This window comes from Cadophora gregata (assembly GCF_030347475.1).
Source record: "Cadophora gregata isolate MNR1 chromosome Unknown scaffold_13, whole genome shotgun sequence".
NCBI classification, from domain to species: domain Eukaryota; kingdom Fungi; phylum Ascomycota; class Leotiomycetes; order Helotiales; family Ploettnerulaceae; genus Cadophora; species Cadophora gregata.
In genome coordinates, this window is record NW_026695936.1 from 1,358,526 (window position 1) to 1,386,242 (window position 27,717).

The window sequence follows — 27,717 nt, forward strand, 5'->3', positions numbered from 1 at the left end:
AATCCTTTCCCGAATCCATTTACCAAGGCCGTAGGCACCAGTTGCATGATCTTCCGTCTCACAGTTCCAATCCTCGTCCATTAATTGAATGTAGAATGCAATGTTCAAGAAGTGACCGTAAGAAGTGTCGTTGTGGGTGCGGGAACATCCTCCAACGCCCAAGCCCTAACAACGCCATCATCACCACTCGAAATCACCATCTCCTCGCCCGCTTCCTTCCTTCCCACATCGAACCGCTGACACCACGCTACGTGGTTAATCTCATACGGTCCATGGCCTCCCTCCAGTACACCTAGAACGACCCATTCTCTCTCAATAGCGCCCCCCACGCTAGATCTGCCTTTCGTACGTTCTTCATAGATAGCAATTTTGCCGTCTCCGCCCGTGGATACCACTCGTCCAGATTTGGTGCTCCAATTAACCGCATATATAGGTAGGGTATGCACTTTTGGGAGAATCGCCGTGCAATCCCAAGTTTCGTTCGAAGGTGGAGCACGCATAGTTGATGGGATACCGGTATTAAAGTAAGAAGGTTTATTCGGTGGAGGAGGGGCAGGAGCTTGGGTCCATACACGAATTGTGCAGTCTGCAGAGGCAGATATGAGACGGGGTATCCTAGGGCTGAAATCATCTGGCTGTTGTGGGGATTCGGACTCGAAGTTCTTCTGGCTGGCTTCTGGTTCCCAGTCAAGACTCCAGACTGTGCCTTCATGTCCTTCTAGTACAGCTATGCAGCTCCATTCACCCTCGTCATCCCCCCGCCAAAATCGTATCGTATCGTCATAACTGGCGCTCGCTAGAACTTCTCCATTACCGTCGTCTTTCCGCCAACACACGTATTTCACATCCGCTGTATGTTCCTGCAACACCGCAACCGTCTCAAACTCATCTTCGCCCTCTTCGCCAATCTCTTCCCACACCCAAATACTCTTATCCCTTGAGCAACTCGCAAGCCATTGGCCTGAAGGCGAATACGCAACCGTCTTGACTTCAGAATCATGCCCCTCCAACACAATCGCGAATTCCCAATCGTCCTCCGTCTCCGACTCGTCGCCTTGTATCAACCTTGGAACTGGCTTCGCAGCACCGTCACTTGTAATCTCGACCTCGATCGCATCTTCGTCTTCCGGCGCCGTATGGGTCTCTTTCTCCTCTTCCCTCCCCGCAAAACTTTCTTCGCTTCTCCTCCAAATACCCATCGTGGCATCAAAACTGCCAGTCGCAAGACACAGAGTCCCGGTATTCTTAGTCACTGGCTTCCATGCAACGGACCGTACGGAGCGTGCATGTCCTCCCTCGAGAGTGGAATGTAGTGTGAAGTTCTTCAGAGAGTATACACGGGCTGTCTTGTCGGAGGTGGCGGTTGCGATGAGTGGGAGGCCATTGGGATTTGGAATTGAGACCCAGGCGCGCGACGAGGAGATGGGCTTGAAGTCTGCGAGGGGGATTATTCGGACATGTGTCGAGGATGCCATTGTTTATGTCTGCGTATATGTTTGCTATTGCCGCAGCTTGAGGAGAAAGAATAGACAAGACTTGTCATCTACGACGTGGAAATACTGTCGACGCGGGGCAGATTTGTTTTTGATCGATAAGATCAGGGCACGGTCCAGGCTATGATGAATAGATGACCTGTTATTGGCTCGGTAATGCCTTCATCGTCGCCTATTCAGCACTCTTTGATGTAAACATTGCTGGAAGGTGTCCTTTTTCATCTAAGTTTTGGGCCAGATGGCGTACTAACGTCATGAACCCATTGAAAGCGACACGGGTTCATTCGGAACACCGAGTGAGAAGTAGCGCACACATGACATCCTATAATCCAGCACAGTTATTTTGTGTTCCGAATCTCCCTCTCTCTTCTTCAAGAACGCCTATGCCATCAATATATGCTGAATTAGTCTTTTATGCTCCACCACCAAAATTGCCATGCAATACAGAGCAGGATCTGACCAACATGCTACTATTTTTATATGGTCATTCCAAGTGAAGGTTCTGTCCACCGTTGGCAACAGGGCATCGACTCTTGGATCCCTGAGGATGCATATGGGCAAGATCGACTTCCGGGGGAACGAAGACATAGAGGGTTTCACCGAGTTTTAATAATGATCTTTGGGCTTATTTGAGCTTCCCAGTCCTCCAGCACAAGAAGACTCCCCGGTTTGAAGGATCCCAATCGCCTCAATACAGTAGATCAAGCATGTACAGCTAGCTCCCTTAGAAACAGACGAAGCGGACTTAAAGCTCGTATGAGCCTACCTCCTTATTTGCCATCACCAAGACCAAAGAGAGGTTCCCATGCTAGGGAAATTCTGCTGGATACTCAATCAAGCAGATAATGCCGCTTGAGAGATGTGTCTTAGACTGCATAATGGAGGTTGTACAGGAAAAATTCTTGCCCTGAGCAGTATGAGATCCGCAAGTGATGGTGACTAGCAGTGGTGTACATTACCTGGTGGGTTTTATTCCCGTATAACTACGCTCAAACAGAAATCTAGAAGCCGATATAATCTTGGTGAGGGTGCTGAGACATAATGGAAGCAAGCGTTCGCCAATTTATGCTTTTAGAACAGATCAGCAAGACTAAGAATAGCACAAGTGTTTGTGTTGAATTCTGCGGAACTGGAAGCAGTTAGGGGCTACATAAGGTTTGTACTGTCTTTGGATACTCATGTTGAAGGCTCCGTGGAAATCATACCTTCGTACGTATCTCGGGGGAAAGCGCTGTTGCCACCATATATGGGAATTATTGAAGATTCACTCAGATTGGCATTCTCCAAGGACCATGACTTAAAATAGCGAATATTAAATGCTCTTAGACCCATAGGGTGGAGTACGACATCCAATATTGCGAGGAAATAGCTGGTGTCAACTTGAGGAGCACCGAAACTAGTCTGTTCTGCACAATTCAATTTTCATACCCTTGGAGAATCTCCAGAAAGTCCCACCTGCCCATGTATAAAATCCAAGAAGTATGATACAGTTCTGTTCCAATGAAGGCAGCTTGGGACACGATCTTGGTTTTGTAAACTGATTAGTCTCTCGTGTATCCAAAGGACAACAATCTCTACCCCTCCTAGTAACAAACTGGCCCAATGTGCATCATACTTTCCGCTTGGCAACAGTCAACGCAAACAACTCATCAATGTACACTGGCGATTCGTCATCAGGACCTTTGGGTGTTTTGAGAGCTGGGCTTGTCAATTGCTCCTTCGGCCCCACACTCTGTATTTCTGTGCTTGGTATCAAGTAGTAGGAGAGGGCGACCGGTGGCGTTGAAGTCAATGGTTGTGCTGGGCTACGTTGTGAACTACCTACGCTAGAACGACGTTGGGAACCTGAGTCATCACCTGCTTTGACGTGCTGACCGGGATTGAGGTGATCATTGTCTTTAGAATCAGACGTTTCCAAAAATTGGCCAGAAGAGTTCTCGCCTCTGCTTCTAGATACAGATCGCGGTCTGTCCCAGAATCTAATTTTCGAGGGGCCGCGATATGGCTGGGTGGAGGGCTCCGGCAGCAAGTTTCCGTACATATCGATATGTTCTCCCATCACGACATCATTACGGCTATTTCTTGTAGCCGTCGAACCTCTCCCTCCGGTAGAGTGGATTGAATTGTGTTCAGCATTGAAATAGTCTGGTGTATTAGACCGCGCAAGGTCAAGCAGCGGCACGAATTCTCTATAGACGCTTTTGCTAAAGTAAGCATGATCTGGAGAATTTTCGTACACTCGCTGCTGTGTCTTGAAAAGATTCAGTGGTGTAAAGGTCAGTTTCCTTCCTGGAGCTCGACTGTGAAGTGGTAGGATTATTCTAAAGGCGATTAGCGAAGCGATTCCGGGTAGTGAATTGCTGTCCTTTCCACGGCAAGGTATGCTGAAAGGCTGGGAGATCAGCATAGCATCGTTGAATAAAGGATCTTCAATCTCTTCTTTGAGGTTTTCAAGTGTTCTTAGTAAGTTCTTTGCCAGTTGGCGCTCCTGGGGATTCTTGTTACTCGGTTTTGAGTCCTTGTAGAGCTGCTTCCCCACCACCGAAACCGGCTTCGAGTCCATACCTTTGAGGTATTCAATATGCCAAGGCTCCAGAGTGTCAAATGGGGCTTGCATGGTTGGAAGTTGGTTCTTGGCATCGCGTCTTACAAGTATGTCGAATCCACGCCTCCCAACTGCAAGCGATGCACGAATACCACAACATCCAAGATGAACACCCGGCTCCAGAATGTGATGGTCGGTGTAGTATGAGCGCATGACATCCAGACGACGGGATAAACTTCGAGGCCCCATTCGGAGGCTATTCGCGATAATTGTGATGACACTTTCAGGTTGAGCAAATCGAAAGCCAACAGCTTCAAGCTTGCTTGCTTCGAGTCTCTCGACCCTGCTGACAAGGAACAGGAGCTGACCTTTGCCAAGCGAAGATCCCTCTTTGCCTTCTCTTTCGAGATCTATCAGTGAGCTGGCTATGGTGGTAACGCTTTTGTGGCTCTTATCCAGTGCTTTTGCTCCGAGTCCGGTGATCACCATTTCGTCGTAGAGAACGCCCAACCTCTCAACCGGCAGGTGGAGCTCGGCAGCAAGCTCGGCAGCTGCGACACAGAAGAGTTCCCGAAACACAATTGAATAGTCTTTTATCGGTGTTCCCTCTTCATTGAAAAGGGTATTGTCATCTAGGGAGCCCATACGAGCCTTTATGCCGGTGCGAAGTAGGTGACGCCTCATCCCAGGAATGAGGTGTGAAATCGCGCCCCAGTTATGGCTTGCCCTAAAAATCCATTGAAACACGGGGTGAGCAATACCAAAGACGTCATCCATAGACTTTCATAGAGTCAGCCTTGAGCATGGTGATAATGTACTCTGACTAACCCGTTCGAACCACGAGTTTGCTATTTTCTGTCTGGGCAGGAAGCCTTCGTGTGTGACGCATAGTCTCCCCTGATCATCAAAGATGGCAGCTGCTAGGACCACTTGCTCTGCTCTTCTTGCCGCTCTTAACATACGTGATTGCTCGAGTAGAGTTAGGAAAATCAAAGTTGTGCAGCAAACGATAGACTGCAACGGTTAGCAGGTATCACAAATATACAGGTGCATGATACCAAAACAATGACTACTGTTACTACTGTGCTCCTGGAGATATTATCGGATAAATCTTTGTCCCATCCCTTGAGTCGGTAGGTTGTTCCAATAGAATTAAGCCAGTGCATGCCAGATATACCGCTGGCCAGCAAGACTGCGCAGAGGGCTCGCTTCCACCAAGAGGCATGCCAATGAGCACGTAGCATAAAGAAAGACAGGAGAGATAGCACACTGGCAGCAATCGCAAGTGCCGCTGCGCCAACAAGGTATCCAACATCGAATATGCTGTCGTAGTTCACAATTCCGTATTGGCCAAGATAATGCATGCCGCATGCTCCAAGACCAGCGAGCACACCACCCAGAATGGAGCGAGGGATGCTTGCTTCATTGGACCCAGCTATCCACAGGGCAATTAACTGGATGATTATGGGTATGAAGATTGATATCACCGTGAATCCAGAGCCAAAGATTATTTGTATCTGGGGTTGTCCAAGTCCGAGCACAACAGCACAGTCTCCAACGAAATGCATACACCAAGTAGCTATACCTCCCATGGATATTGAGGCTGCGAGAATCAGAAAACTAGAGGATCTATCAGTATACTGAAAGCATTGATGTGACCCTGCGTACCAGTTGTACCAGCCATTCGAGGCTGTGCGCCTCATCATAATCTCCAATGTTGTGAAAGCACCGAGACAACTGATAAAGTACGACAGGACCACATATCCAGGTCTATAGCTTTTTGAAATGATGTTTCCTTGCAGTACAATTAACTCTTCTGACGTCAACTGACTGCCTGACATCGTGTCGTTTGTTCGAAGAATGGATTGAGCATCCAGGCAGTCGGCCAAGAAGTGAAGTTACCTGGCAGAACCTCGCATTGCGGCATGGAGAGAGCGACATAAAATTGAGTGAGCGATCAAATGAACAAAGTCGGAATTGTAGGAATAGAGAAGTCTCTCTCTAAGGAAATATGGTGAGCCTGTGAGACGGCTCGAGCAAAAGATTCGAAGAGGAGGGATAGGGATAGAGGATGGAAGGTGATAAGAGCGGGCAAAAGTGCCCGAGAAGAGCTGGCACTTTTGAAAACTTTTAGTACAGGGATAGGAACTTGAGAGAAGAAGAATAATTCGGTGCGGTGTGAGATTTCAAACAACGGGCCAGGACGGTAGGACGACCAAGGAAGACCAAGGAAGTCGCGACCTTGACGACTGCCATTTATCTGGCATAAAATACCCTGGAGAAACTGTGAAAGGAACCTTTAGCTGAAAGAGATTTGATTAGGTTTGTGATTAAATTAGCTGCATGTTGCATTGGACTCCTGGAGAGTCCGTGGATTAGAGGTCCTCCACCTGATGCAGAGGGCTGGTTGATGCGAATGAAATGTCGATGTCCGATGCAGGAAGTTCAATGATCAGGGTCTAGCGCCCACTTAGTAATTGGAAAAGCGATTCGGGGGAAACGAATATGGGATTGACTTGCCTCTGACAACTCTCTCTCACCTAGAAATTAGCATAATGTCGGGTGCTTACCAATGATCAACCTTAAAGCTTTTCAGGACTCTTTCCACCCAGATCAAATACCAACCCCTCATCGGGGCCAACCTCGCCTTTGTAAAGGCTCTCCCAACCCTTTCCCACATCGTCCATTCCATTTCCCCAGACCAATCTCAGACCCTGGACAGCACCCTGCTCCTTAAAAGCCCTATACTTCTTCCAGAACTCATCATAATACTTCTGCTCTCCAAGAATTCCCATCGCCTGATCTTTGATGGCTGAAGCGTTGATCGTTGGCTTAGCATCTCCACCAGCTTTGTGTCTAGCCAAGAAAGATGCAGTAGCTTGTTCTGGAGTAACAGACACGCACTCGTCACCGATGCCTAGCTGTACGACATCTTTGTACGTCGCATTCAGCTTGGCTACCCATCTTCTGGAAGCACCACCTCTGGCGCCAAAATCACAAATCACGATCTTTGAGTCTTCATGCAGACCCAATTCGGAAGTGAGATCACCAGAATCAATGTCGTAGGTCAAAACCTTGTCATACAGGCCTGTACTCTCAGTGAAGCTCTTTGACCGTGCCGACCCAACGCCACAAACCATGCGTGGCAACTTTCCAGCAGGACGTCCATATTTCAAGTTGTAAGCAAAGGAGAGACCCGTTTTGCCACTTGCGGAGAAGACAAGCACCACAGCATTGGATCCAAGGGTTCCCTTTTGGAGATTCCAGCCATCGCCTGGATTACCAGAGGGAGTAACAAGCTCAGCTGGATTCCAAGGGAAGAGGAAACGATTCATGCAGTATCCTGTTGCGAAGAGGAAAAAGATTGAATCGAGACCTTGGCTATCCCGAGATTGTAGTCTCTCTTCTTCAGTCTTGAACGGTGGGAAGATGTAGTACCGATTGTAGATTGACAAGACATGAGCTCGATGCTTGCTGATTTCCATGAATTGCTGTGTGACGGTGTCGCTAACCTTGATCTCCATGTCTACCGGTAAGTCTGCGATGGGGAGGTAGCCAAAGACTTGTGTGCCTTTCTCGACGCTGGGTACATTGCTTTCGATGACTTCGCCGTATCCCCAGCATGAGATCCTACCGTAGCTCTCTGGATCTGCGTACTCCTTTGGTATGAAAGGTGGAAGTGGATGGATATCCCACCATCCGAGCATGTGCCCAAAACGTGCATAACTGAAGTTGTTGGTGGTCAGAGAAATGATGGTGGGCTTGACACGAATCGAAGATGGCTTGAGTGGTGCGAGGGGATAGGCGTTGGGAAGGCAGACTATATGTTGATCTTCATAGTTCTGTCTTGAAAGGACTTGGATCGCTGGGTTGTGGGAAGCCATTCTGAAGATGGCGAGGCAGACGGAAGAGTTCTGTTCTTTTTTTCTTGCTTTTGGTATTTACGTGCTTGATTGCGATCTTCTCCTTAACATATAGGTTGGAAATTCTCGAAAGTAAACCAGTATGCTAGGTGAATGCCAAGTCGTCAGCATGGGGGGTTACGTCCGTAGTACCTGCGTACTCGAGCACATTGTAATAATCGGACATAACCTTGGAAGAAACGAGGAGATAGTCGTCGTGCCGACCAATGAAAGTCATCTGCTGTAAATACCAAGCAACGTGACTCAATAGCTGGTGATGCGGGGAATTCGGAACTGTAAGCTACCTGCGATCGGGGAATCAGACGATTTAGAGGATGTTGAGAGTAATCGTATGAAGTAGACAATTTCCTCTGCCGGAGGGATGCAGCTCGCTCAAGGCCCACCAAGCTCGAAGCAGACAATTCGCGGTCTCATTGTGAGCTTGGCATTCACCTCTCGATCATGTGTTACCTGACGCTGATGATTACAGTACCTCTGTACCTACAGTAAGTGGAGAACAGGAGGCGCTTGGACGGAAACACTACGGTGGCAACAGCTCCATTGGCATGGAAAGAATCTCCATAGGGATGGAGATTATTCCACAATCATGGAAATTCTTTCCATACTTATGGAACCTACTTTCTCTATCAAAGCGTGTTTCATACTTAAACTTTAATCCTTCCATATGATCCCCCCTCGCCCCCTTCGCCCCCCCTCTCTTTTCTTTCTCTCTTTATCTCTCTCCACAGTAGGTCTCTCTATGGTAGGTCTCTTAATTTAATCTCTCCACAGTAAGTCTCTTCATCTCTCTCTACAGTAGGTCTCTCCACGGTAAGTCTCCACTCTCTACAGTCGCTCTCTACTCTCTACGTTATACCTCTACTCTTCACAGTAGGTCTCCACGGTAGGTCTTCACGGTAAGTCTCTACAGTAGGTATAGAAATAAAGAGGTAGAAGGGTAGGAAAGTGGGGAAGTAAGGGCTAGGAAACTTTAAATATTATCTATAGAACTGAATATTTAAAAATAGAGGAAAATCCATAATTATAGATTTATAGATTTGTAGATATTTCCATGTTTCATTTTGTATAGCATGAAATCCATAATCATGGAAATATTCTCCATAATTATAAGTGACGACTCTCTATTCCTATGGAAAGATTTTCCATAAAATACCTCCATATTTATAGAGAATATTTCCATTAGAATAGAGAGCCGTTGCCACCGTAGTGAAAGCTCTGCGGAAAGAACCGAGACAAAAGTCAATAAACGCATGCTTCCCTCCGCGATATTTGGTAGAATAGCTAATCGACCTGCGATAGATAGGACTCTACGCTGGTCATCTGAATAGAAAAGGTCTGGACTTGAAACGTTGCGGACCGACCCATTGATGGTGCACATTCTTGTATGGGCCGCAGATGTGATTGTGATTACCGGCAAGTACTGTAGGTATTAATGTCTCTGTGGATTATTGTGGAAGACGTGCCACGTTCTGTTGCTGTTCTCAATTTGGTGCATGGGCTCCATTCTCCTGTCAAGCCAAATAGGTCGTTCCGTCATGATCTATCCAGCTTGTCACATCCACTGTTTCTATCACATTGTCACGAATCGATAATTTCAACCTCCATAAACATGACTCTAAGACTGTCATAATTGGCAGAGCAAGTAAATAAAGGTACCAGGTTTCAAAAGATCTATAGCGTGTTTCGTTAAAGATCTACTGTTTAATATGCGTCCCGTTTACGCTCTGCAACCCCCCTTGACTTGAAGACGAAACCAAGCAGGCAGTCCGAAAGAAAACTTCAAAAATATCGGAAGTGAGGAGAAACTCAGTCCAGACAGTACACCAGGAAATTTTCTGTAGATTCCACATTTAACAAGTGATCTGACAGGTCTGTCGTTGAGTATACCCAGGCTTCCGTACCTTGACTTAATCTCTTTCCTCGTGCTTCACGTAGGCTTTGAGGGTTAATCAAAGTATCAGGATAGCTTTAGAGTGGAAACCCCGAGTTTGCCAGTGAGCTATCTCTTAGGCTCATGTTCGATAAACTCGATAGGGCACAACTCATGGGTTTATCGCGGTAATCATACCGTCATTTACGAGCCAGTCCCTAAGGACATGAGTGACAAGAAATAAGTGTTGTAAAAGGATAAAGCGAGGTCAATAGCCATCTTTTGAATCGGTCCCCAGCATATAAATACAAGTAGCGTCCACCTTGCAGTAACTATTGTCTGTCATTCATGAGTCTAGATGTGTCGAAAAGTGCCTCAGAACATAGACTCACCCTCCCGCAGTTATCAAATGTACCTACATCTGTGCATGGTTGAGTCTGTACAGACTGATATAGAAGCATCGTATGAAGAAACGATGGAAACTTATTGACACAAGTAAGAGTATTAGATAATCATTTTCAACTGCAAGAAAGAGGACAGGTAGAAAAAAGCACTGGCTCGTCCGGTGAAGTGTATAACCCACGTGACTTTCCACCAACTCACCCCATTGGCAATGGAACAACAGTTCCTTGACAAATAGCCATTCACTTTTAACAGGAATCGCAGAACGTCTCGCATCCTCCATTTGTCTCCAACATCATTCAGATCGATATAGATGAACTCCACCCTTGTAGAAGCAACATTTCAAACACCACATAGTAACACAAACACAACATCTCCTCCACCCTCGCTAAGCACCAAACATGGAGGACGACGAAGACGCGGCTGAGGTCGAGCCTTATACAACTATCACTCCGATACTCCTCTCCAAAGCAAAGCAAGATGCATACAAACACAGCGACGACGAAATCGCGCGTGCGAGAGCTCTGTGCGAAGACATGCTCTTCGAGGACGAGCATGCTGGGTTGCAGCTCCAGGTCATGAAGTGGCAGGTTCAGCGCTGGCTGTGGAATACTTTGTGTACGTATTATGAAAATAGAAGCACTTTCCCAGTTATCTATAGCAGCAAGATATAGTCCTAATGAAATGCAGTTCCGCACGAGGAAGACAGATTTCCTGGTACGAAGCCAAGAAATCTGCCTGTCGTGAAGAAAGAGAACGCGCCGAAAGGACTGGGTGTCAAGATCAGAAAGACTCCGCGTAGTAAGGAAGAGAAAGACAACGAAGGTGATGAGAAGCCGATCGTTGCCGCAACGAATGTGCTGTCCATTTCTGCTGAGAGTCCCCATTTATGCGTAACATGTGGATCTTACAGCCACGAGGAGCATGCTTGTACTTCTAAAGTTCTGCATGAGCGAGTGCTGGAGTGTTTGGTTGTCGGACATGGCATGTACATCTTTGGGAAGACTGCTGGATGCCCAAAGTGTTTGGAAAGCGTGTAAGAGCAGAGGCAAAACGAAGTGGAGAGCAAGTGATGTACATGTAGTTGACAGACTGGGTGTATATCGCGGATTGCAATGCTATTAGCGCTTGTAGAAGGACATACGATCAGAAAGGACGTAGGAGCCACGTACTTGCCTACTTCTTATAAGGAGAGGGGAATTAATACTCAAACAACCATTACTAGCTTCGAATGCAGTGCAATATGATATCCGAGCTTTAGCACTACCATCAGAGCAAATGCATGCCATGCATACTATTACCTTACCACCCACTCCTAGACCAGCACCTAATATTGCAAGGTTTGTGCCTTTCCATTCTGCTCACCACTCCTCAGCATCTTCTCCAGAATCTCCAAATCAATCAAAGCCTCCTCGGGAGACTGTGTCTCGAGAGGCTTGCCGTCAACCAGACTCTGAGCCCAAGCCAGAACTTCCTGCTTGACTCCACTACCCTCGGTACTGAAGTCGGTCTCTGTGGTCTTGTCACCCTCCACCAGAGTGACAGTAACCTTTCCTCTGTTGACGGTTACAGTTCCCTTCTCGCAAGCCACGGTGTATGCGCTGCCCGATAGCGAAGTACCAAAAGACACCGAGAATGTTCCTGAAATACCAGACTTGGTCTGCCATATCGAGTCAACCGTATCAACAGGTGGAAGATGTTTTTGGAGGAGATGCGTGTATGCTGTCAACGACGTAGGCTTTGCCGAGTCTCCCAAAAGCATCCTCGTAGCAGCTGTGAAATGAACCCCACCATCCAGGAGGAAGCCTCCTTGATATGCAGGCTTCTTACGCCACTCAGTTTCTGTCCATATCTATCAGCTCTCGAGCATCTAATTCAATATGGATGCGCCCAGGTACTAACCAATGTATTTTCCTCCAAGTTTGACATGCGTAAACATCGTCGTCCTAAATCCCAAGATCCTGCCCAGCTTCTCGACCTCCTTCTTCCCAAACACAAAAGAGTCCAAGAAGCGGAAATTCTCAGCGACACCCCACGTCGCGCCATTCTTGACCTTGTCGCTCTTATAGAATTTGATCAATTGTTCTGCGCGCTTGACATCGCCTGCGATGGGCTTCTCGGATAAGACATGCTTGCCTGCAATGAGGGCTGCTTCGATGAACTCGGGCTGCGTGAGGATAGGAAGGGCGAGAATTACGGCGTGGATGTCTTCGCGGAGGAGGAGGTCGTGGTAGGTCTTGCCACTGCCTGAATCGTCAGAGTAGAGGTCGACACCGGCATTGAGTGCTGTGGCGGATTTGAGGCTTCGTGAAAAGATGGCTTTGAGAGTGAGGTTTGAGCTTGCTTTGACTGCAGGCTGGAGATGGATTAGCTACAAACCAACATAACATTGAATCGAGGTCTACCAAATGCTGTTCCGTCACAAATATGCCACTACCAATGATTGCTACGCCGATAGACATTGTGTGCTGTCAATTGTGGTATCTGGTTGTATCGGGTTCTGTTTGTTGAAGGGGAAGGATATGGAGGGGCAAATTGAGGGGTAGCTACTGGTGAGGCTTCGTGGGCAATTTATAAGTCACAATCGGACCGGATAAATAACCCGTCCATTAAACCCGACAGCACGTCTACCAGAAGAAACCAACGATAGCCATGATCCCGCCATCGATTTCGTGATTCTCATCATCCAACTTGTCGGAGTCGGACAAGGTTGCATGGGGAAGGTTTGCCGATGAGCTCTGAGGCTTGACTAGCTTGGCTTTGAACCGGACTTCTATTTTGGGAGCTCTATCCGACTGGCAGACTTGCACATTCCAAATCCTAGTCCCTCCATGTCAAGAGTAGGAGACTGCAATGAGGGCTTCAGGATCTCTGAGAGACTTATTACAGTGTGGTTGACCCAAGTGTTCAACAACGGCCTCTGGGAAAATAATGCAGAAAGCACAGTCATGGGCGGCCATCACTACGCGAGGATCGCGCCTAGAAGTAAATAATCAAGTCAAGCAAAGAACTTATGTGTCACAGATGCGCTCTCATTTCTCTCCGTCACTGAGCTAGTTTATAAGTAGCGCCATTGGGTAAGTAGCTTCGTCACCTACGCCTCCTCTGGAAGGTACCCTGAAATTCTTGATGACACGGTTCGCTTCTTTCGAAGTACAATAGCGCACAAGTTCCAAGACAATCTCGCAGAGCTCAGTACCTCTCACCAACTGGAATGTTCTTCGAATACTCTGATGAAGCTGGCGTTCTTATCGTCTGTTCTCTTGAAAACATAATCCTGTCATCTCCTCGACCCAACACTCTGCCCCTACTCGGTGCTCTTCTCTCCCTGCGTCCTGCAGCTGGCAATCCCTGGGCGGTATCTGGACTCGGTGGTGGGGTTGATGTGACGGATTTGGGTCGACGTGACACCTTAGCCCAAGCTGCTGCTCTTTCCTCCGCCTTACGTCCAGCGTCCCTCAATGCCTGACCAATATCTGAACTCCATGGTTGAGATGGGTAGGATTCACGTTGGCCTGGTCTGCATGTCCTATGTAGTGGTCTTCTTTCCGCCGTGCGTCTTGCATTTCGCCGTGCTTCACCGCTATCCGGACTCGACGGTGGACTTGGATAGTTGAAATTGGAGTGCTTGGAGGTCCTGAATTGACGAGTCCGGTGGCGTTGCTTTCTACTCGCATGGCATGAGCATTTGCATTCCCATCTGCTTTTGTACTCTTTGTGGCGACGGGCTGAAACTGGTGGTCGAGTTTTGTTTCTAGTTTCGTCGGCAGATATTGTTGACTCGGATTCAGAGGCAGATGGCATAGCTAAAGCCGCGCTTCTACAGCCGTTTGGGTGGCGATATGGACGATACCTGTGAGTGCGGCCCATTATTGGTTGAATTCCGTTTCCGGAATTAGGTCTAACTGAAGATTTTTGGGTTACTGTCTTGTTATCGATGATGTTGGCGGTAGAGTTGATGATGAAGTTGATATATCGTAATTGATGTTAATGTTGACATATTAAAATATGGCCCAGAGAATCACTTGGTCCTTTGGTACTAAGTGTCTGCCAGGACTAGAAAGGGCGGCTCCAAACTTACCCAACGCTGGTCAATATGGTACAGGAAACCTTGCAGGAGCGAGGGAGACGCGCGGACTCGCCATGCCTCTCAATGACATGCTGCTGGCGATATCAAATTTCGATTTGAAAATCCTCAAGAGCCACAAGTCCAAACAAATAGAAAGTTTGCAATGTCCAGCGTCCACTTGACACGATAGACCGCCCTATTGCAGCTCAGAATGGCAAACAGGATAGGAGAATCGGAGGATGAAGACAGAACGTTGCTATTGCGACAGAGACCTAAGTCCGAATCCCTTTTTGATTCCAGCTAATAGTAATACCAAGGGAGAATCATCGGCAGCGCTTGCTTGCCATCTTGGTCTGATTCCACGGCATCAAAGATAGATATGTCGACCTCCATCGACCTCGGAGAAGCAGCTGCTCGGTCTGAGACTCGCTACCTAGGTTCCTTCTATTCTCACATGTCAGGAGAGCATTTTGGCACTTTCATCGACCCATCTCTAAATCGACAAAGGCACAATCGGTGGCAACGCCGTACTTTCACAGAAATGCGTGCGTACTTCCCACCACAAGATACTCGCATTGACATCGAGATACATCATCACAGCCTCCAATCTGCCCCTGATGACCGAAATAGCACCCAATCATCTGCATCGCTTTACCAAGCCGGTATGAGACCGGTTGGTGTTGATTGGCCGATGATTTCTTTAGCGCCAGCCTTTCAAGACCCCAGCGTCTGTGCCTGAAGAAGCTCAGTGAGCGCGCGTCGGCCAGTGAGGCTGGTCCAGTAGAGCGACACGCTGAAGCGCGCCCCTGTGATGCAGCAAGGGAGGAGGGTGGTGGGGAGAAATGCTAAATTGTGGTGGTGTTAAATAAAGACCTCACCTCACGTCCCTCATTTCCGAGAATAAATCTCCGTCTTATCGCGACAGACAAAGCATCGCATCACTACCGAGGAATATCGTTTGAAGAAGAGAAGGCACTCAAATAACGGAGGACAGGATGGTGCGATTAAGCTTCCTAGAGCTGGTAACAGTGGGTACGTAAAGCTTGGGGGTCGTTCCCAAGGTTGAGCAGTGTGGACCCCGTCGCCAGGAAGACGCGCCCAGAATTCCATAGCTAACATTCATCAACAGCATCAATATATTTCTCCACGACAGCGGCAGTTGACACGACAGTCGGCACAAAGTTCAATGCCAAAGACGGCAGTATCAATTTCGCTCTCAATGTCCCCCAAGCAGACGAGAACAATGATCTCTACTTCACGATCCAAGCGCCGAGCGTCAGCACATGGGTCGTGAGCAGCCTGACCACTCTGTTGTAATAAATAACAAGACTGACTCCTTCAGGCTATTGGGTTCGGCAGTGATAAGATGGAAAACTCCCTAATTTTCATGGCGTACTCCGATTCCACGGGCAAAAACGTAACCCTCAGTCCGCGGCTTTCACACGGTCATGTCGAACCCTCTTTCACCAAGAATGTCACAGTCGAGGTGCTTACAGGCACCCAAATTTCGAATGGCAATTATACGGTCAATGCCATGTGTAGAAACTGCCGCTCGTGGAAAGGGGGGTCGATCGATCCTACAAGCACAGCAGCCAAATTCATTTATGCGACTGGTCCCGGTGGAAACTTCAAGAGCAATTCCCTGACAGCCGATATCAAGCGACACGATCTATATGGAACTTTCACAATGGATTTGACGAAGGCAGTTGGAATCAAAGGCGTGCCAGTAATGCAATTCGCGGACGGTACAGGGACAGAGCAAACAAAGGATGAATCTGACAGAGATTTTGCCCCTCCTGCTCATGCTGTGTTGATGATCCTAGCATTTGTGGGGATAATGCCAGTTGCTGTTATGATTCTACGAATATTGAATAGCCCGAAATGGCACGGAGTAGCACAAACTGCGTCTGCAATTGTGGCCTTGATTGGTGCAGGAGTGGGAATCAAAGCCGGCATGCAATATAACCGAGTAGGTTCTCTTCAACCATCCGTCGATCCATGTCCTAACACTAGTTATAGACCATGAACTTCAACTCTGCGCACCAAATTTTTGGAATCATAATCATCGCAGCCATGATTGGCCAATTCGTCCTCGGGTTCCTCCACCACAGAATGTACAAGTTGACACAAACGACCACAAAGCTGGCACCGATCCATCTGTGGCTCGGAAGAGTCGTTATCCCAGCTGGAATAGCCAACGGCTTTCTGGGCTTCCCCTTGGCTCTAAACCCTAAATACAACTGGGCTCTTCTCGCATGCGTGCTCCTGGTCATCGTTCTCGCTGGCCCGTTCGCATTCTGGAGATTCCGCCGGAACATTCACAAGAAGAATGCACTTGCCGATGAGCCAACCGGATATCAAGCACAGCCTTGGATGGCTGCACACCATTCGGAGGCTTCGAGCGATATCAATCTCAGTCAGATAAATTACCAGCAACGAAATCACCCTCCAATCTATCAGGAGTCTGTCCAGGGCAGACAGTTCGTTTGAGGACCGGGTAACGAGTTTCACATTTGACCGGCGTATTGGAGGATCACGGGCATAGGGTAGTGGCGTTTGGGTAAAGTACTGAATGGTCTTTGTACAATGATATCCCTGGTCTGGACTTATGACTAGATTGTGATCGGCTGTCAGGGTTTGATACAAGTTTTTGGAGATGCGTGGATCCTGCCGATTCCGAAATTGATACAAAATATGGTTTAAACCCTTGTTCAAAGATTGGGACATGATAATGGTATCTGTTGTTTGTTAATAGCGACACCGCTTCCAGGATCTGCGACCTTACCAATCACCTGGTCATAAAGTCCATTATCAGATGCCTAGAATCTAAACCCTTACATCCATGTCTACGTTAAGCGCCAGGTCGACGAAGAATTCAGCGGCTTCGGTTTCACTTGCACTGGTCAATCATGGAGGAAGTGGAGCTGCACAGCACCGATCAGGTGCCTCCTTATGATCTGATGCGAGGCTTCAGACTGAAAATGAATACCGCTTACGCCTGGTCCCATGGATTTGGATACACTGTTGACGCTTGAAATTTTGTATCTAAGAATTCAGTACGTGTCCACCATGCAGGGAGCGCCAATTATGTCAACCACCAACGTAAACAGTCTCGCTTAAATGCCGAGCTTTCCGAGGGTATCGAAACAAACAGATCAACATCTCTATTGTGCAGACACAGATACAAGGACGTGGCGGTGACTTAGTGCGGTATCGAATATTCGTATTTATTTGAATCTACATCTACTCTAATACATTGCCTGTCTACATAAGCAGCTCTAGGAAGGGTATTCGAAACCATAACGCCAATAAATGCACACCCGCCATTCTCCAAGGGTCCAACAAGAAAAAGCTTACACAAGCACTGTATCCAAAATCCTGACTCCCTATTTCCTCAGCAGCGGCGCATTCTCAGCCTCCGCTTCTGCCTCAGCCTCATCATCCCCTTCCAACCGAATCTCATGACCATCTCCCTCTCTCACCCAATTACTCGCAATGATAGAAAACACAGCCACGCACGCCAACACCCAGAACATAGCGCCAACAACTCCATTCTTCAATCCTACACCATACAGCAAACCACCAAGCGCGGGTCCGACCGTCCTCGCAGCACTACTTGCACTCTGGCCGATTCCGTGGATCGTACCAAGGACACTGGGATGTGGACTGCAGTTATTAATGAGGATGGTCGTCGCGGGACTCGCGAACGTTCGACCAACGACTTGTACAAAGAGGAGGGAAGTGAGAGCCGCCCAGATAGGAACACCGGTTTTCTGGCTCGGGGGCGGTGTCGTCGAGGGGATAAGTGAAAGGAACGGAACAATGGTGTACACTATTGGGAAGCAGTACAGGAAGATGCGCCAGGAGCGGACGGTACCGAGGCGTTGGTTGACGTGAGGGTAGAGGAAAAGTTGCAGGGTTATGCCGATGGATCCTAAGATTGCCATGACGAACCCGACGGAACGGGGTGGGAGGCCGATACCACCTGTAAACATGAAGGGGAGGTGAGGAGTGTAGTTCTCTGGTGGATTTTCGGGATCGTAGACGGGTGTTGAGAGGAAGGAGTACCAGATATTTTGGAAGGTGCCCATTGAGAGGGACATCAAACCATGGCAGAGGAGTGTTGAGACCACGTTGTAAGTAAAAATTCGACGGAAGGGAAGTTTGTTCTTGTATCGCGGTGCAATCCTCTTTCGTGGTTTGGTGTCGGGATCGTACTCAATAATGTGGCCGTTGGGACCGAAAGGTTCCGATCTTGCAAGTTGTTCATAGCCTTCCTTCTTGCTTCCAAAGAAGCGGCCAATGGCTGAAAATACCTTGCGGCGGAAAGCAATACCGACGTCCTTCTGGTGAGCATAAGCTTCATGTGTCTAGTAGCTGTCAGTACATAGTAAACCACATTTGTCAAGGATCTAACCTCTTCCAAGCCGAAAAACACTGCCATGGCAGCACAAAAGAGGAACGTCGCACTGATCAAATTGGGTGGCGCGTAAGGGAACTTTTCAAGGAACCAGTTCCCGCCGAATATCAGCGGGAAGTTGCCAGCAGGATCAGATGTGATACCTCCGATCATTGGCCCGATGATACTACCAATGTTTGCCACCATAGGTAAAATCAGGAAGGCTCTTGACTGGAACTTCTTCTCCCTCACAATCTCGCTGATCATCGTCCTCATAACACCCACGTTGCCATTCAAAGCTCCTCCCAGCATCCGAAACACCAGAGCCTGGTAGAAGTTTCTCGAGAAGCCAAAACCAAGGCATGAGATCGTTGTTCCGGATAACCCGATGAGAAGAATCCGCTTTCGACCACCACGGTCTGAAAATCGTCCCCATAACATAGCTGTACATAGTTGTGCTGCAGCGAAGGAACCTTGCATGATACCTGCTTGAGAGGCGATAGTTGATGCCGGGAGACTTCTGTCGAAGGATCGCAATTGATAGAACAAATAAGACTGTTTGATATCAGTATTTGGTCACGTGTGCTCGATAGGAGAAGAAACAACCTACCCTTAGTGATGTTTGAACTAATGGCTCCGAAAGTCTTGCGAGTGTCAAGATAGCCAACTGGCTCTTGTGTGGTAGACTTGACCAAGTCACTGTCTCCTCTTTCTTCTTCATTGTCGGCGGCTCGATTTGAAGAGGATCCTCGTCTTCCGCGATGAATGACCGTCGCCGAGCTCTGTCAAAGGATGGTTCATGGTGAACATTGGTGAGAGCCTGGTCTTGGTAATCCGTACCGTGTGGTGAAATATCATTTGAGTCGGTGCTCTCCGTATCGCAATTTTCGATTGCCCCATAATTTGCGGGTGACCTTGGTCGAGGTGAGGTCGCCATGATGTCCCTGAACCGTTGTCGATACAGTATGTCTGAAAATCTTCCCTATGCAGTCCTGCGATCCGTGACTGACAAAATTATCCTAACTATCCTGCCCTGATTCCGATGGATATTAGCAGCAAAAAGACATGTTATGTTTTGTTTGTCAAAGAAGAAAGGAAGGCTAGGTTGCATCAGATAACATTTTGTCAGAGCTCTGGCTGGAAGGCAATATTGGCGCTATCACTTTAGTGGCGACGCCCAAAACTTTAGCGACGCTGAACTGCCAAAACCCCTGGAGCCTTGCATGACTGGCCAGCCTGTCGGTAAAATGTGCAGGCTCCTTTTGCCTCCCAGGGAAAAACATCATATCGTCCCAAGAACCAGTTCGCTCGATAATCATCATCACAAGCTCATTAAAGATACCTCAGAATCGGCACTTTCACACTCACGATCATGTTGTACTTAGATGCACGAGGGACACCGAAACAAGGCACTGTGGAGCTTGAAGTTCATGCGTTGGGGTGGACATGCCGTCAAATGGTCTAGAAGGCCGTTACTTTGACACAGCCTCCATGCCGCAATCGGCTCGATACAGGCACCACACGCGACCCTCCATGGCCTTTCAGATACAGAGGCCGGCATTTCTACCTGGGCAGATCGCTGGCGATATCACCGACATCCAGAAGAAGCCACGCCGCCAAAACTCCGTGGCTGAATGTACAGTATTGAGGGATTTCCTCAATTGGGGATTTCCCACAGGACCATACAGATAGATGGATTGGCCTTGTTTCACTCCCCTCACTCAGCTCAGCTTCAGCCGGATGTCACTAGGAAATATTGGGTATCTCGGCCAGCAGAACTGGCATCAAAGCGTTACGGTGCTGCCAAGCTGCGGAAAGGCCTAAATTCTACAAGAAGAACATCGGTGAGTCTCACCAAGCACAGATCTTTCACCAAGACTCATCATCGTCGTCGGTGGAGGCTCAATAATAACGATGGCCACCTGAAGATGTCAATGCTGGCGATAGCCCCTGAAGGTGGCTGGTGATGGTGGCGTTCTGGGTAGCGTGACCGTCACCCGCTGAAATCCTCCGTAGCGGCATCAAGTCCTCTTTCGTCGAGCTGTCACCTGAGCATGCATGGGACGTCTTGATATTGTATTAACCAAGTTACCAATCTCTCCTTATTCATCTGAATGTGTTCTTCTGGATCGGCGAGTGCCCAAAAGCTGCCATCTATTTCAGACTGTCATATGTTTCCGAGCTGACTAATTCACTCGTTTTATCTTCACGATATGCATTCCAAGGGCTTTAATCGTGAATGAATTTGTCGTTAAAAGTTGTGTGATTGCTTGGAGACTTTGTCACGTCTACTTCTTCCCGCTCTGAGCCTTCTGATCAGCATTATAGGGCACTGTAACGTTTCAAAGGCATGTAAAAACCCAAGCATGTCTGAGCTCTTGATTGTTTCCTTTAGGCCTTAGCTCTTTCGACTCTGCCACTCGCAGTGGTTAAAAGCTGCGGAATAGCAACATGTCGTATGAGTATAAGACTGATCCATAACTGTTCGATCTTGTTAAAGGATTAGGTTGATCTTGAATACCAACCCAAGAGTGGGCTTGGTTTCAAAGAATACATCAGCTGCCCCTGCCATCACGATCGAGGACATGGGGGATGGAGCTGCGGGGTAAATTTGGGTGCGCTATGTGGTCTGAGAGACCAGGACCGCCTTGTAAGAGCGGTTATGTTTTAAGGGTCCGAGGTTTGGAAGAGATATTTTATCAACTTCAACCATCTGTGCCCTCTATCAGAGACTAGTGTCCCATCAAGCGCTGGCTCCTACAGTATCGTCAGCTATTTCTCGATTCCTGGCATCAGTTGCGTGTCCGGATGTATGTTGATTCGGCCAAATCCTTTCATGACGAAGTCCAACTTGCCACAAATGAGTCAACTTCGACGGTGTTGGGCTTCTTACTTTGAGCAGACAGTTGGGCCTTCTTGTACGCTTCCACATCTTTCTGTGGATTCGGCATTTACTTTGAAGTGGAGCATAGCAACGCAGGTGAGAGGAGCAACTCGCACCGCGCATGGTACATTACATGATGCAGCTCATAGGAGTCACCTCACTTTGTGATGACTAGTGGAGCCGCTGCAAAGAACGTAAACGAACTTTTCTTGTCGCTGTGGGAGTGAGAGCCTGCTTCTCCTCAAATTCTTGACAGACAAGACCTAGAAGTCGCGGTTTGTTGAGAGTTATGTTACGGTTGTACAGATATCCAAGCCTTTACTTTCACTGTCTCTGAAGTCGAAAGCAGTTTCAGGCTCACCAGCATGCGACTTTATGTACCGAAGTGGAGCACAGCAACACATTGACGTCGGAAATTTAAAGACGTGACAGCACACAAATCTTGGTTACAGCTGTTCCCTGCATTGAGATCCGATGTAGCTACCCCTCTTCTACCCCTCTACCCAAAACAGAACTGAAATTGCAAGAAATCCGTCACATGGCTCTCTTCCTACGCCTTTCCCGAAACTCCCCCTTTTCATCCGCCAGAACCGCCCAGGCGGACAAAGCACGTGATTAATGTCCTATTCGTGGAAGCAAGTAAGCGAGGTTTTGTACACCGCTCTTCCCGCCTCGTCTTCAACCTCACGATTCGCCATCTACAGACCCGCCAGACCCCAAAACGCACGCATGAGAGACTCGCACGCGTCCTGTTGCGGGTCGAGCCGTGGGCTAATCGCTTTGTTGTCATACGAGATCCACACCGCCATGTGTATAGCTTCAGACTTGCAGAACGTTGCAGGAACGACCCCGCTGCTAGACACGAACGGAGGCATCAAGTACCTATGACTTGGTGCATCGATATGCAAGCAAGAGAATGGGTAAATGTGAAAGCGCGAAGCGGTTGGCTGGGCTCTGCAATAGCACGCTGGCATTGGCGAGCTTCGCGTTTTCTGTTGACAACTTTGCATGGAACGCGGGTCTAGGAAGGGAAGGTCCAGTTTCACCGTTCCCTCCGACGCAGGACTGCTTTTCCATATATCTTACATGTCTCCCCGTTTGATTTCCTATCTCACTTCATAAACTTCCTCTCTCTACTGCCTCTGATTCTTAATCCTCTTCAATATTCAATACCCCATTTTGCTACCAACAATTCTCTCTTCTCAACACCATTCCTCTTTCAATCTTCACGATGGCCGCCGCAGTTCTTCAACCCCTTCAAAATCTCTCCCTTGATCGTGAGATCATGGATCCTTCTCCAATCTCCCCAAATGCTTCCAGACACGGCCGTAGTAAGCACGGCGGAAGTGTGTCCAAGACCAAAGGCCGTGGCCGAGGATACAGCGTCGTTGACGACCGCGAGGGCATGATATCCAAGGCCTTGACCTGGGTCTTGAAGCGAACAATTGAGGAGGGCGAAGAGCAAGATGAAGGTGAGGAGAAGCTTGTAGCTGACTCCGAAGGCTGGGTAGAGTGTGAACAAGTGGTAAGTCTGGAAATTGATCCCCCAGAGCAATGTATCTAACGCAACACAGCTCCAACGACCAAACCTTTCTTCCCTGGAAGTCACATTCCCCGAACTCAAAGACTTCGTCGAGTCCCCAACCTCCAAATCCCGCTTCAGTCTCAAGCTCAAGCCAGAAAACAACGAAGACCCTGAGACCGAAGAACCCCTCTCCTCCAACTACCTCATCAAGGCCAACCCCACTCCTTCCGGACCCATGAGCCCCACTGCCGCAGCAGCCCCCAAGTTCACCCCTCTCACCACCACCACCGAAGATCTCCCAGACTTCATCGTCTACGAGACTTCCTACCCCAACTACCCTCTCATTCTCGCATCCGGAGGTATTAAGCGAGCCGGCGGCCAGGCCCTCCTCCAATTCGCTACCATCGTCGTGCAAGAGGATGGCTCCGAAGTTAGAGCCCCAAAGAGTGACGCCGATGTCTCCATCCACATCAACCTCCGCCAGATCATGGAGGCTGAGCCCAAGATCCGTTGGGCACGTACAGAGACTGGTAACGTCGTCACTGAAGGCGACGTCAACGGTGGAATTTCTAAAGTAAACTGGAAGAAGGTCGTTGCTCGAAGGGCCGATATCGGCGTGTTGTTCGAGGATGGGGAGGTGAGAAAGGAGGTCCCAGTTGGATTGAGGGGTAAGGGTGTCAAGGCCAAGAAGGGTGGAAAGGGAAAGGGAAAGGGAGGATTGAAGGAGATGAAGTCGCGCAGTGAGGACGAGGATACCGCAAGCGATTAAATAATTCCTTTGTATTATCAGCATTCATGGGTGGGTTTGAGATACCCAGTACTTTAGTAATCTTACATAGACACATCCCAAGCGTATAAATAGATTTTTCACAAGGTAGCAGCACGTTGCTGTATATACACACCCAAACACCGTTTATTCCCAGGGTATCATCCGTGTCCTTCATAATTCATCGTCATCATCGTCTTCTGTCTCCACGTCCGCTGGAACGGCCGCCGTCACAGTCTTCATTTTCATAATGCTTGATTCAAGAGCCAATGATTCCACAGCCATTGACTCCACAGCCCGAGCCTCCTCTAATTCCGCTTCCATCTCTGCATCCATATCGAATCTGGGAGCATTGCCATCGCCCTCCAGTCGGCTCTCGTTCAGCTCCAACTCCACCATACGTTCTTTTCTCTTAAGGTAAAATCTCTCCAAACAGTACGTTCTCTGCTTCTGCGTCATGCCCTCCACAGCGAATGCAAACTCCGTTGCACTACTAAAGCCGAATTCCTTGGCCATCGTACAAAATTGCCTAAGCTTTACTTCATTAGGTGGGTGATACTTGTACTGGATTCGGCCGGGACTAGTATCTCCAGTTTGTGAGTCATCAAAAAGTCTTTGCTCGCCATACTCCGCATCGTTGCCGGTCTCCACAGCGCGACGACTCAGTTCTGCTTCTACTCTGGACGAGCCAACGACTTCCGAGTTCTCATGCGTGTATTCGACCCCAGCAGCAGCGAGGATTGCCTGTATTGGGTCTGTTTTCGGTCTTGGCTTGGCTTTCTTTTTCGAGTCATCCTCCGTCAGGAGAGCTGCAAGTTGGCTCATAGCCCCATCTTCATCATCAAGATCATCAACCTTGAGGGGGTTGTCCTCGTCATTTGCCGCATCATCCATGTCGAAATCCAAGATCGCTACACCTCGTTTGGCCTCTGCAACGTTGGTTTTGTTAACGATATCCCGAAGCACAACATTATCTGCGTGGAACGTGAGGAGATTATCCAAGCCGAAGATTTCACCCTTCTGAGTAGGCATGTTCTGGACACCTTTGAAGTAGCGACGTTCAGTTGAGGCAGTGTACCCTATGTTCGCTTGTTGTTGTTTGTAGATCTGTCGAGCGTACACAATCTCCTCAACGGTACCAGCAGACACCAGACGAAAGACCTCGACGTTCCGTAGTTGTCCTATTCGGTACGCTCGATCTTGAGCCTGCAGGTCATAGCTGGGATTCCAATTCGGGTCGAAGATAACTACTTTGTTGGCACTGGTGATGTTCAAGCCAACCCCTACAGAAGTTAGTAAAATAAATGGTGGTATTTTCAAGGATTACAAACCTCCAGCCTTGGTTGAGATCAGGAACACGAACTGGTTGGGATCGGCATTGAAAATGTCGACTAGCTTCTGACGATCCTCATTTTTGGTCTTGCCGCTCAGGAGGCTGACAGTGTAGCTGGTATTGTTGAACAAGTATTGCAGCAACTCCAATAACCTGACACTATGCGAGAATATGAGGACTTTATCCCCATTCTCATGCCAGTATTTGAGAAGTTTCTTGAGGATCGCCCACTGATAAAAAGGTTAGTGCAAGATCCGAAGAGAGAGAAGGGCAGAAGGCCAACCTTTCCACAGAATTCTGGATTGGACAGCGTCGCCAAAGATCCACGATTTTCGTAAAGCTCTCTCCAGTGATTTGGAAGCATGCCTTTGAGATATTCCAAATCCCGCTCTCGTTTCTCAGGTGGGTCATCAGCTCTGGGCAGCAAAATAGCGAGATGGTTAGATAGCTTTTGAAGAGTGATAATAACTGGGAACACCATGGCCTGTAAAAGAGTAAGCGACTTGGTCAGGAAGTATGTGAGGGGAATGTTACCCGCCAGGATGTGTCTGACCCTGGAATGGTGCCGTAACAACACCATCCGCGTTTCTTTTCGCTACCACAATCACATACATCCCCTGACGTTCTGACAGTTTCCACGAGAGAGCTCTCAAGAAAGCGTTCATATGCTTCCTTCTGGAGACTCGTCATGGGGCAGAATACGACTTTGTCTGTCTTCTTTGGGAGCTGGTGAGCGATGAGGGATTTCATTCTGCGAAGAAAGAATTGAGGTAGGAGATTGTCGCGAAGTTTCTCAGCAGTTTGCCTAGCTTGTTTGAGTTGATGATTGGTACAATCATGTCTACTGGATTTAGCATTAATAGAGGAGTGAAGACTAAGAATACGTACGACTGACCCATCTTCAAGGGAACGCTGATGCTGGACTTCCATGTTGACAAGGGACCAAATCTGCCTGGATTGGTCCAGTTAAGTAAGGTCCAAAGCTCATCATATTTGTTCTGAATGGCCGTGCCGGTGAGCCCGATTCTACATAACGCATTGACTTGATTCATGGCTTTGGTAGTCTCAGCAGACGGCTCCTTCAGCTGATGACATTCGTCGGCAACTACACAATCCCACTCGGTCTGATTCAGCTTTTCCATGTGGTTTCTATATGTTGTGTAGGTAGTGATGACAACTTCCAGACGGCCGGAGTTGGCGGCCTGTGCAACAGATTCTCTTTCGCCTCTATTACCATAGTACTTATCGACATGCCACCATCCCCATCGCTCAAGTTCATTCTTCCAATTGTCAAGCAGCGATCCTGGGCAGATGATCAGAACACGGGGATACCATCGCTTGCCTGAGGCTCTTCTCATCTTCCGCATGCGTTTCGCATCCCTTTCATCTCCGGTCTTACCAAAAGCTGCAGTCAAAAATGCAGCAACTTGGACAGTCTTACCCAAACCCATATCATCACCGAGAAGGCCACCTAAATTTGCTGTTAGTCTTTGGACCTGAGACTTCCAAATTTGAATCAAACCTTTCTGGTAGACGAATAGTTCATGTAAGAACCCAGCGCCAGTGACTTGATAGTCTCTCAGGTATTGAGCGATAGAAGCTGGGATAACTCCTGCTGAATGGGGTAATTCAATATCCTTATATTCTCTGGACAGCGCCACAGATGGTGGGAAATCCGGACGCTCAGCAAGTTCCGCAATTCTCTCATCGTCCGAGAAGTAAATATCCTCGTACCTTGGCGGAACCTTCAAAGCATCCTCGTGGCGTTGGGTGTGGTCCACATCAAACTCCTTCCGGCGTTTCTTCAAGTATTCGGGGATCTCGTCATCCAGCATCTCGTATTCAGACTCGTCTCCCCACATCCGTTCTTTCTTCGATGGCTCTCCATTACTCTTGGCTTTCTTTCTACCCTCTACTATCTCCTTTGTTTTCTCCTTCAATCTCTTCTTGTTCGCTGCCAGTTTCTTTCTCTTCGCGGCTTTCCTGTTCTTGAATTTCTCGTAGGCATCTTCTCCCTCGCTCGAAGACCACTCAACTCGTTCCCCTGATTTTCGCTTTCCTTTCTTGAAATCAGAAGGCGCAATACCTGCCGTGTCGATATCGGATTCTGTGTCTGTATGGGACCTGCGTCGCACGACTACGGGACTGTCAGTGGCATTGAGAGATAGCAGGGTCGACGAACGCTTGATGTACTCATCCGTGCCTATCATAGCTGTGCCTCTTTCCTCCGGCGTAGTAACTTCATCACCATCTTCAGTGTACCCATCAACCTGATCATTTGCGTGCGCCATGGGGGCTTGGATGCATTGGATGGTATTAGTCGCGTCTCGAATGAACTTATGGGGGGGTGCGACGCGACTTTGAAGTCTGACACCAAGTCACGGGGTCCGCCCTAGATTCGTGAAGAGAGGCTCAAAAATTGCTATTCCGAGATAGAGTCCAGATTTTTATCTTCTTGACAAGAAGTATTGATAATTTGGGAAGTCGGACATCGTATTTGATAACAGA

General features: G+C 48.3%; 9 protein-coding genes across 9 annotated transcripts; 3 read left to right on the forward strand and 6 right to left on the reverse strand.

The window, feature by feature from the left end:
- Positions 1-104: 104 nt before the first annotated feature.
- Positions 105-1,475, reverse strand: CIA1 (Cytosolic iron-sulfur protein assembly protein; the record flags this gene model as incomplete). The annotated part of the gene is made up of 1 exon (XM_058497249.1): positions 105-1,475. One exon carries the CDS (start codon positions 1,473-1,475, stop codon positions 105-107), a length of 1,371 nt encoding a protein of 456 aa, XP_058353192.1.
- Positions 1,476-3,037: 1,562 nt separating this feature from the next.
- ONS95_003916 (uncharacterized protein) lies at positions 3,038-5,879 on the reverse strand (the record flags this gene model as incomplete). Its single annotated transcript, XM_058497250.1, has 4 exons — positions 3,038-4,818; positions 4,867-5,052; positions 5,121-5,658; positions 5,707-5,879. The coding sequence occupies 4 exons, from the start codon at positions 5,877-5,879 to the stop codon at positions 3,103-3,105; spliced, it is 2,613 nt and encodes an 870-aa protein (XP_058353193.1). The 3' UTR covers positions 3,038-3,102.
- Positions 5,880-6,339: 460 nt separating this feature from the next.
- ONS95_003917 (uncharacterized protein) lies at positions 6,340-8,270 on the reverse strand. Its single transcript, XM_058497251.1, has 3 exons — positions 8,246-8,270; positions 6,559-8,046; positions 6,340-6,497 (listed from the first exon to the last, which is right to left on the reverse strand). The coding sequence occupies exon 2, from the start codon at positions 7,920-7,922 to the stop codon at positions 6,621-6,623; it is 1,302 nt and encodes a 433-aa protein (XP_058353194.1). The 5' UTR covers positions 7,923-8,046; positions 8,246-8,270; the 3' UTR covers positions 6,340-6,497; positions 6,559-6,620.
- Positions 8,271-10,634: 2,364 nt separating this feature from the next.
- ONS95_003918 (uncharacterized protein) lies at positions 10,635-11,273 on the forward strand (the record flags this gene model as incomplete). The annotated part of the gene is made up of 2 exons (XM_058497252.1): positions 10,635-10,851; positions 10,924-11,273. 2 exons carry the CDS (start codon positions 10,635-10,637, stop codon positions 11,271-11,273), a joined length of 567 nt encoding a protein of 188 aa, XP_058353195.1.
- Positions 11,274-11,560: 287 nt separating this feature from the next.
- ONS95_003919 (uncharacterized protein) lies at positions 11,561-12,695 on the reverse strand (the record flags this gene model as incomplete). The annotated part of the gene is made up of 3 exons (XM_058497253.1): positions 11,561-12,075; positions 12,136-12,589; positions 12,639-12,695. 3 exons carry the CDS (start codon positions 12,693-12,695, stop codon positions 11,561-11,563), a joined length of 1,026 nt encoding a protein of 341 aa, XP_058353196.1.
- A 2,377-nt stretch (positions 12,696-15,072) lies between these two features.
- ONS95_003920 (uncharacterized protein) lies at positions 15,073-17,514 on the forward strand. The gene is made up of 4 exons (XM_058497254.1): positions 15,073-15,334; positions 15,432-15,592; positions 15,645-16,271; positions 16,322-17,514. The coding sequence occupies exons 1-4, from the start codon at positions 15,298-15,300 to the stop codon at positions 16,790-16,792; spliced, it is 1,296 nt and encodes a 431-aa protein (XP_058353197.1). The 5' UTR covers positions 15,073-15,297; the 3' UTR covers positions 16,793-17,514.
- A 174-nt stretch (positions 17,515-17,688) lies between these two features.
- ONS95_003921 (uncharacterized protein) lies at positions 17,689-19,638 on the reverse strand (the record flags this gene model as incomplete). Its single annotated transcript, XM_058497255.1, has 3 exons — positions 17,689-18,672; positions 18,720-19,256; positions 19,312-19,638. The coding sequence occupies 3 exons, from the start codon at positions 19,636-19,638 to the stop codon at positions 17,689-17,691; spliced, it is 1,848 nt and encodes a 615-aa protein (XP_058353198.1).
- Positions 19,639-22,716: 3,078 nt separating this feature from the next.
- Positions 22,717-23,996, forward strand: ONS95_003922 (uncharacterized protein). The gene is made up of 2 exons (XM_058497256.1): positions 22,717-23,110; positions 23,160-23,996. The coding sequence occupies exons 1-2, from the start codon at positions 22,817-22,819 to the stop codon at positions 23,877-23,879; spliced, it is 1,014 nt and encodes a 337-aa protein (XP_058353199.1). The 5' UTR covers positions 22,717-22,816; the 3' UTR covers positions 23,880-23,996.
- A 54-nt stretch (positions 23,997-24,050) lies between these two features.
- On the reverse strand, positions 24,051-27,652 carry ONS95_003923 (uncharacterized protein; the record flags this gene model as incomplete). The annotated part of the gene is made up of 6 exons (XM_058497257.1): positions 27,392-27,652; positions 26,098-27,346; positions 25,744-26,050; positions 25,493-25,693; positions 25,208-25,439; positions 24,051-25,159 (listed from the first exon to the last, which is right to left on the reverse strand). The coding sequence occupies exons 1-6, from the start codon at positions 27,498-27,500 to the stop codon at positions 24,051-24,053; spliced, it is 3,207 nt and encodes a 1,068-aa protein (XP_058353200.1). The 5' UTR covers positions 27,501-27,652.
- Positions 27,653-27,717: the final 65 nt, after the last annotated feature.

Excerpts from the sequence above, each read along its gene's own strand:
- ONS95_003922 (XM_058497256.1), top strand. The coding sequence starts at position 22,817 with ATGGCCGCCGCAGTTCTTCAACCCCTTCAAAATCTCTCCCTTGATCGT. Across the intron at positions 23,111-23,159 it reads GGGTAGAGTGTGAACAAGTG|CTCCAACGACCAAACCTTTC; the intron begins GTAAGTCTGGAA and ends AACGCAACACAG.
- ONS95_003920 (XM_058497254.1), top strand. The coding sequence starts at position 15,298 with ATGGTGCGATTAAGCTTCCTAGAGCTGGTAACAGTGG. Across the intron at positions 15,593-15,644 it reads CGAGCGTCAGCACATGGGTC|GCTATTGGGTTCGGCAGTGA; the intron begins GTGAGCAGCCTG and ends TGACTCCTTCAG. Across the intron at positions 16,272-16,321 it reads CCGGCATGCAATATAACCGA|ACCATGAACTTCAACTCTGC; the intron begins GTAGGTTCTCTT and ends CACTAGTTATAG.
- ONS95_003917 (XM_058497251.1), bottom strand. The coding sequence starts at position 7,922 with ATGGCTTCCCACAACCCAGCGATCCAAGTCCTTTCAAGACAGAACTAT.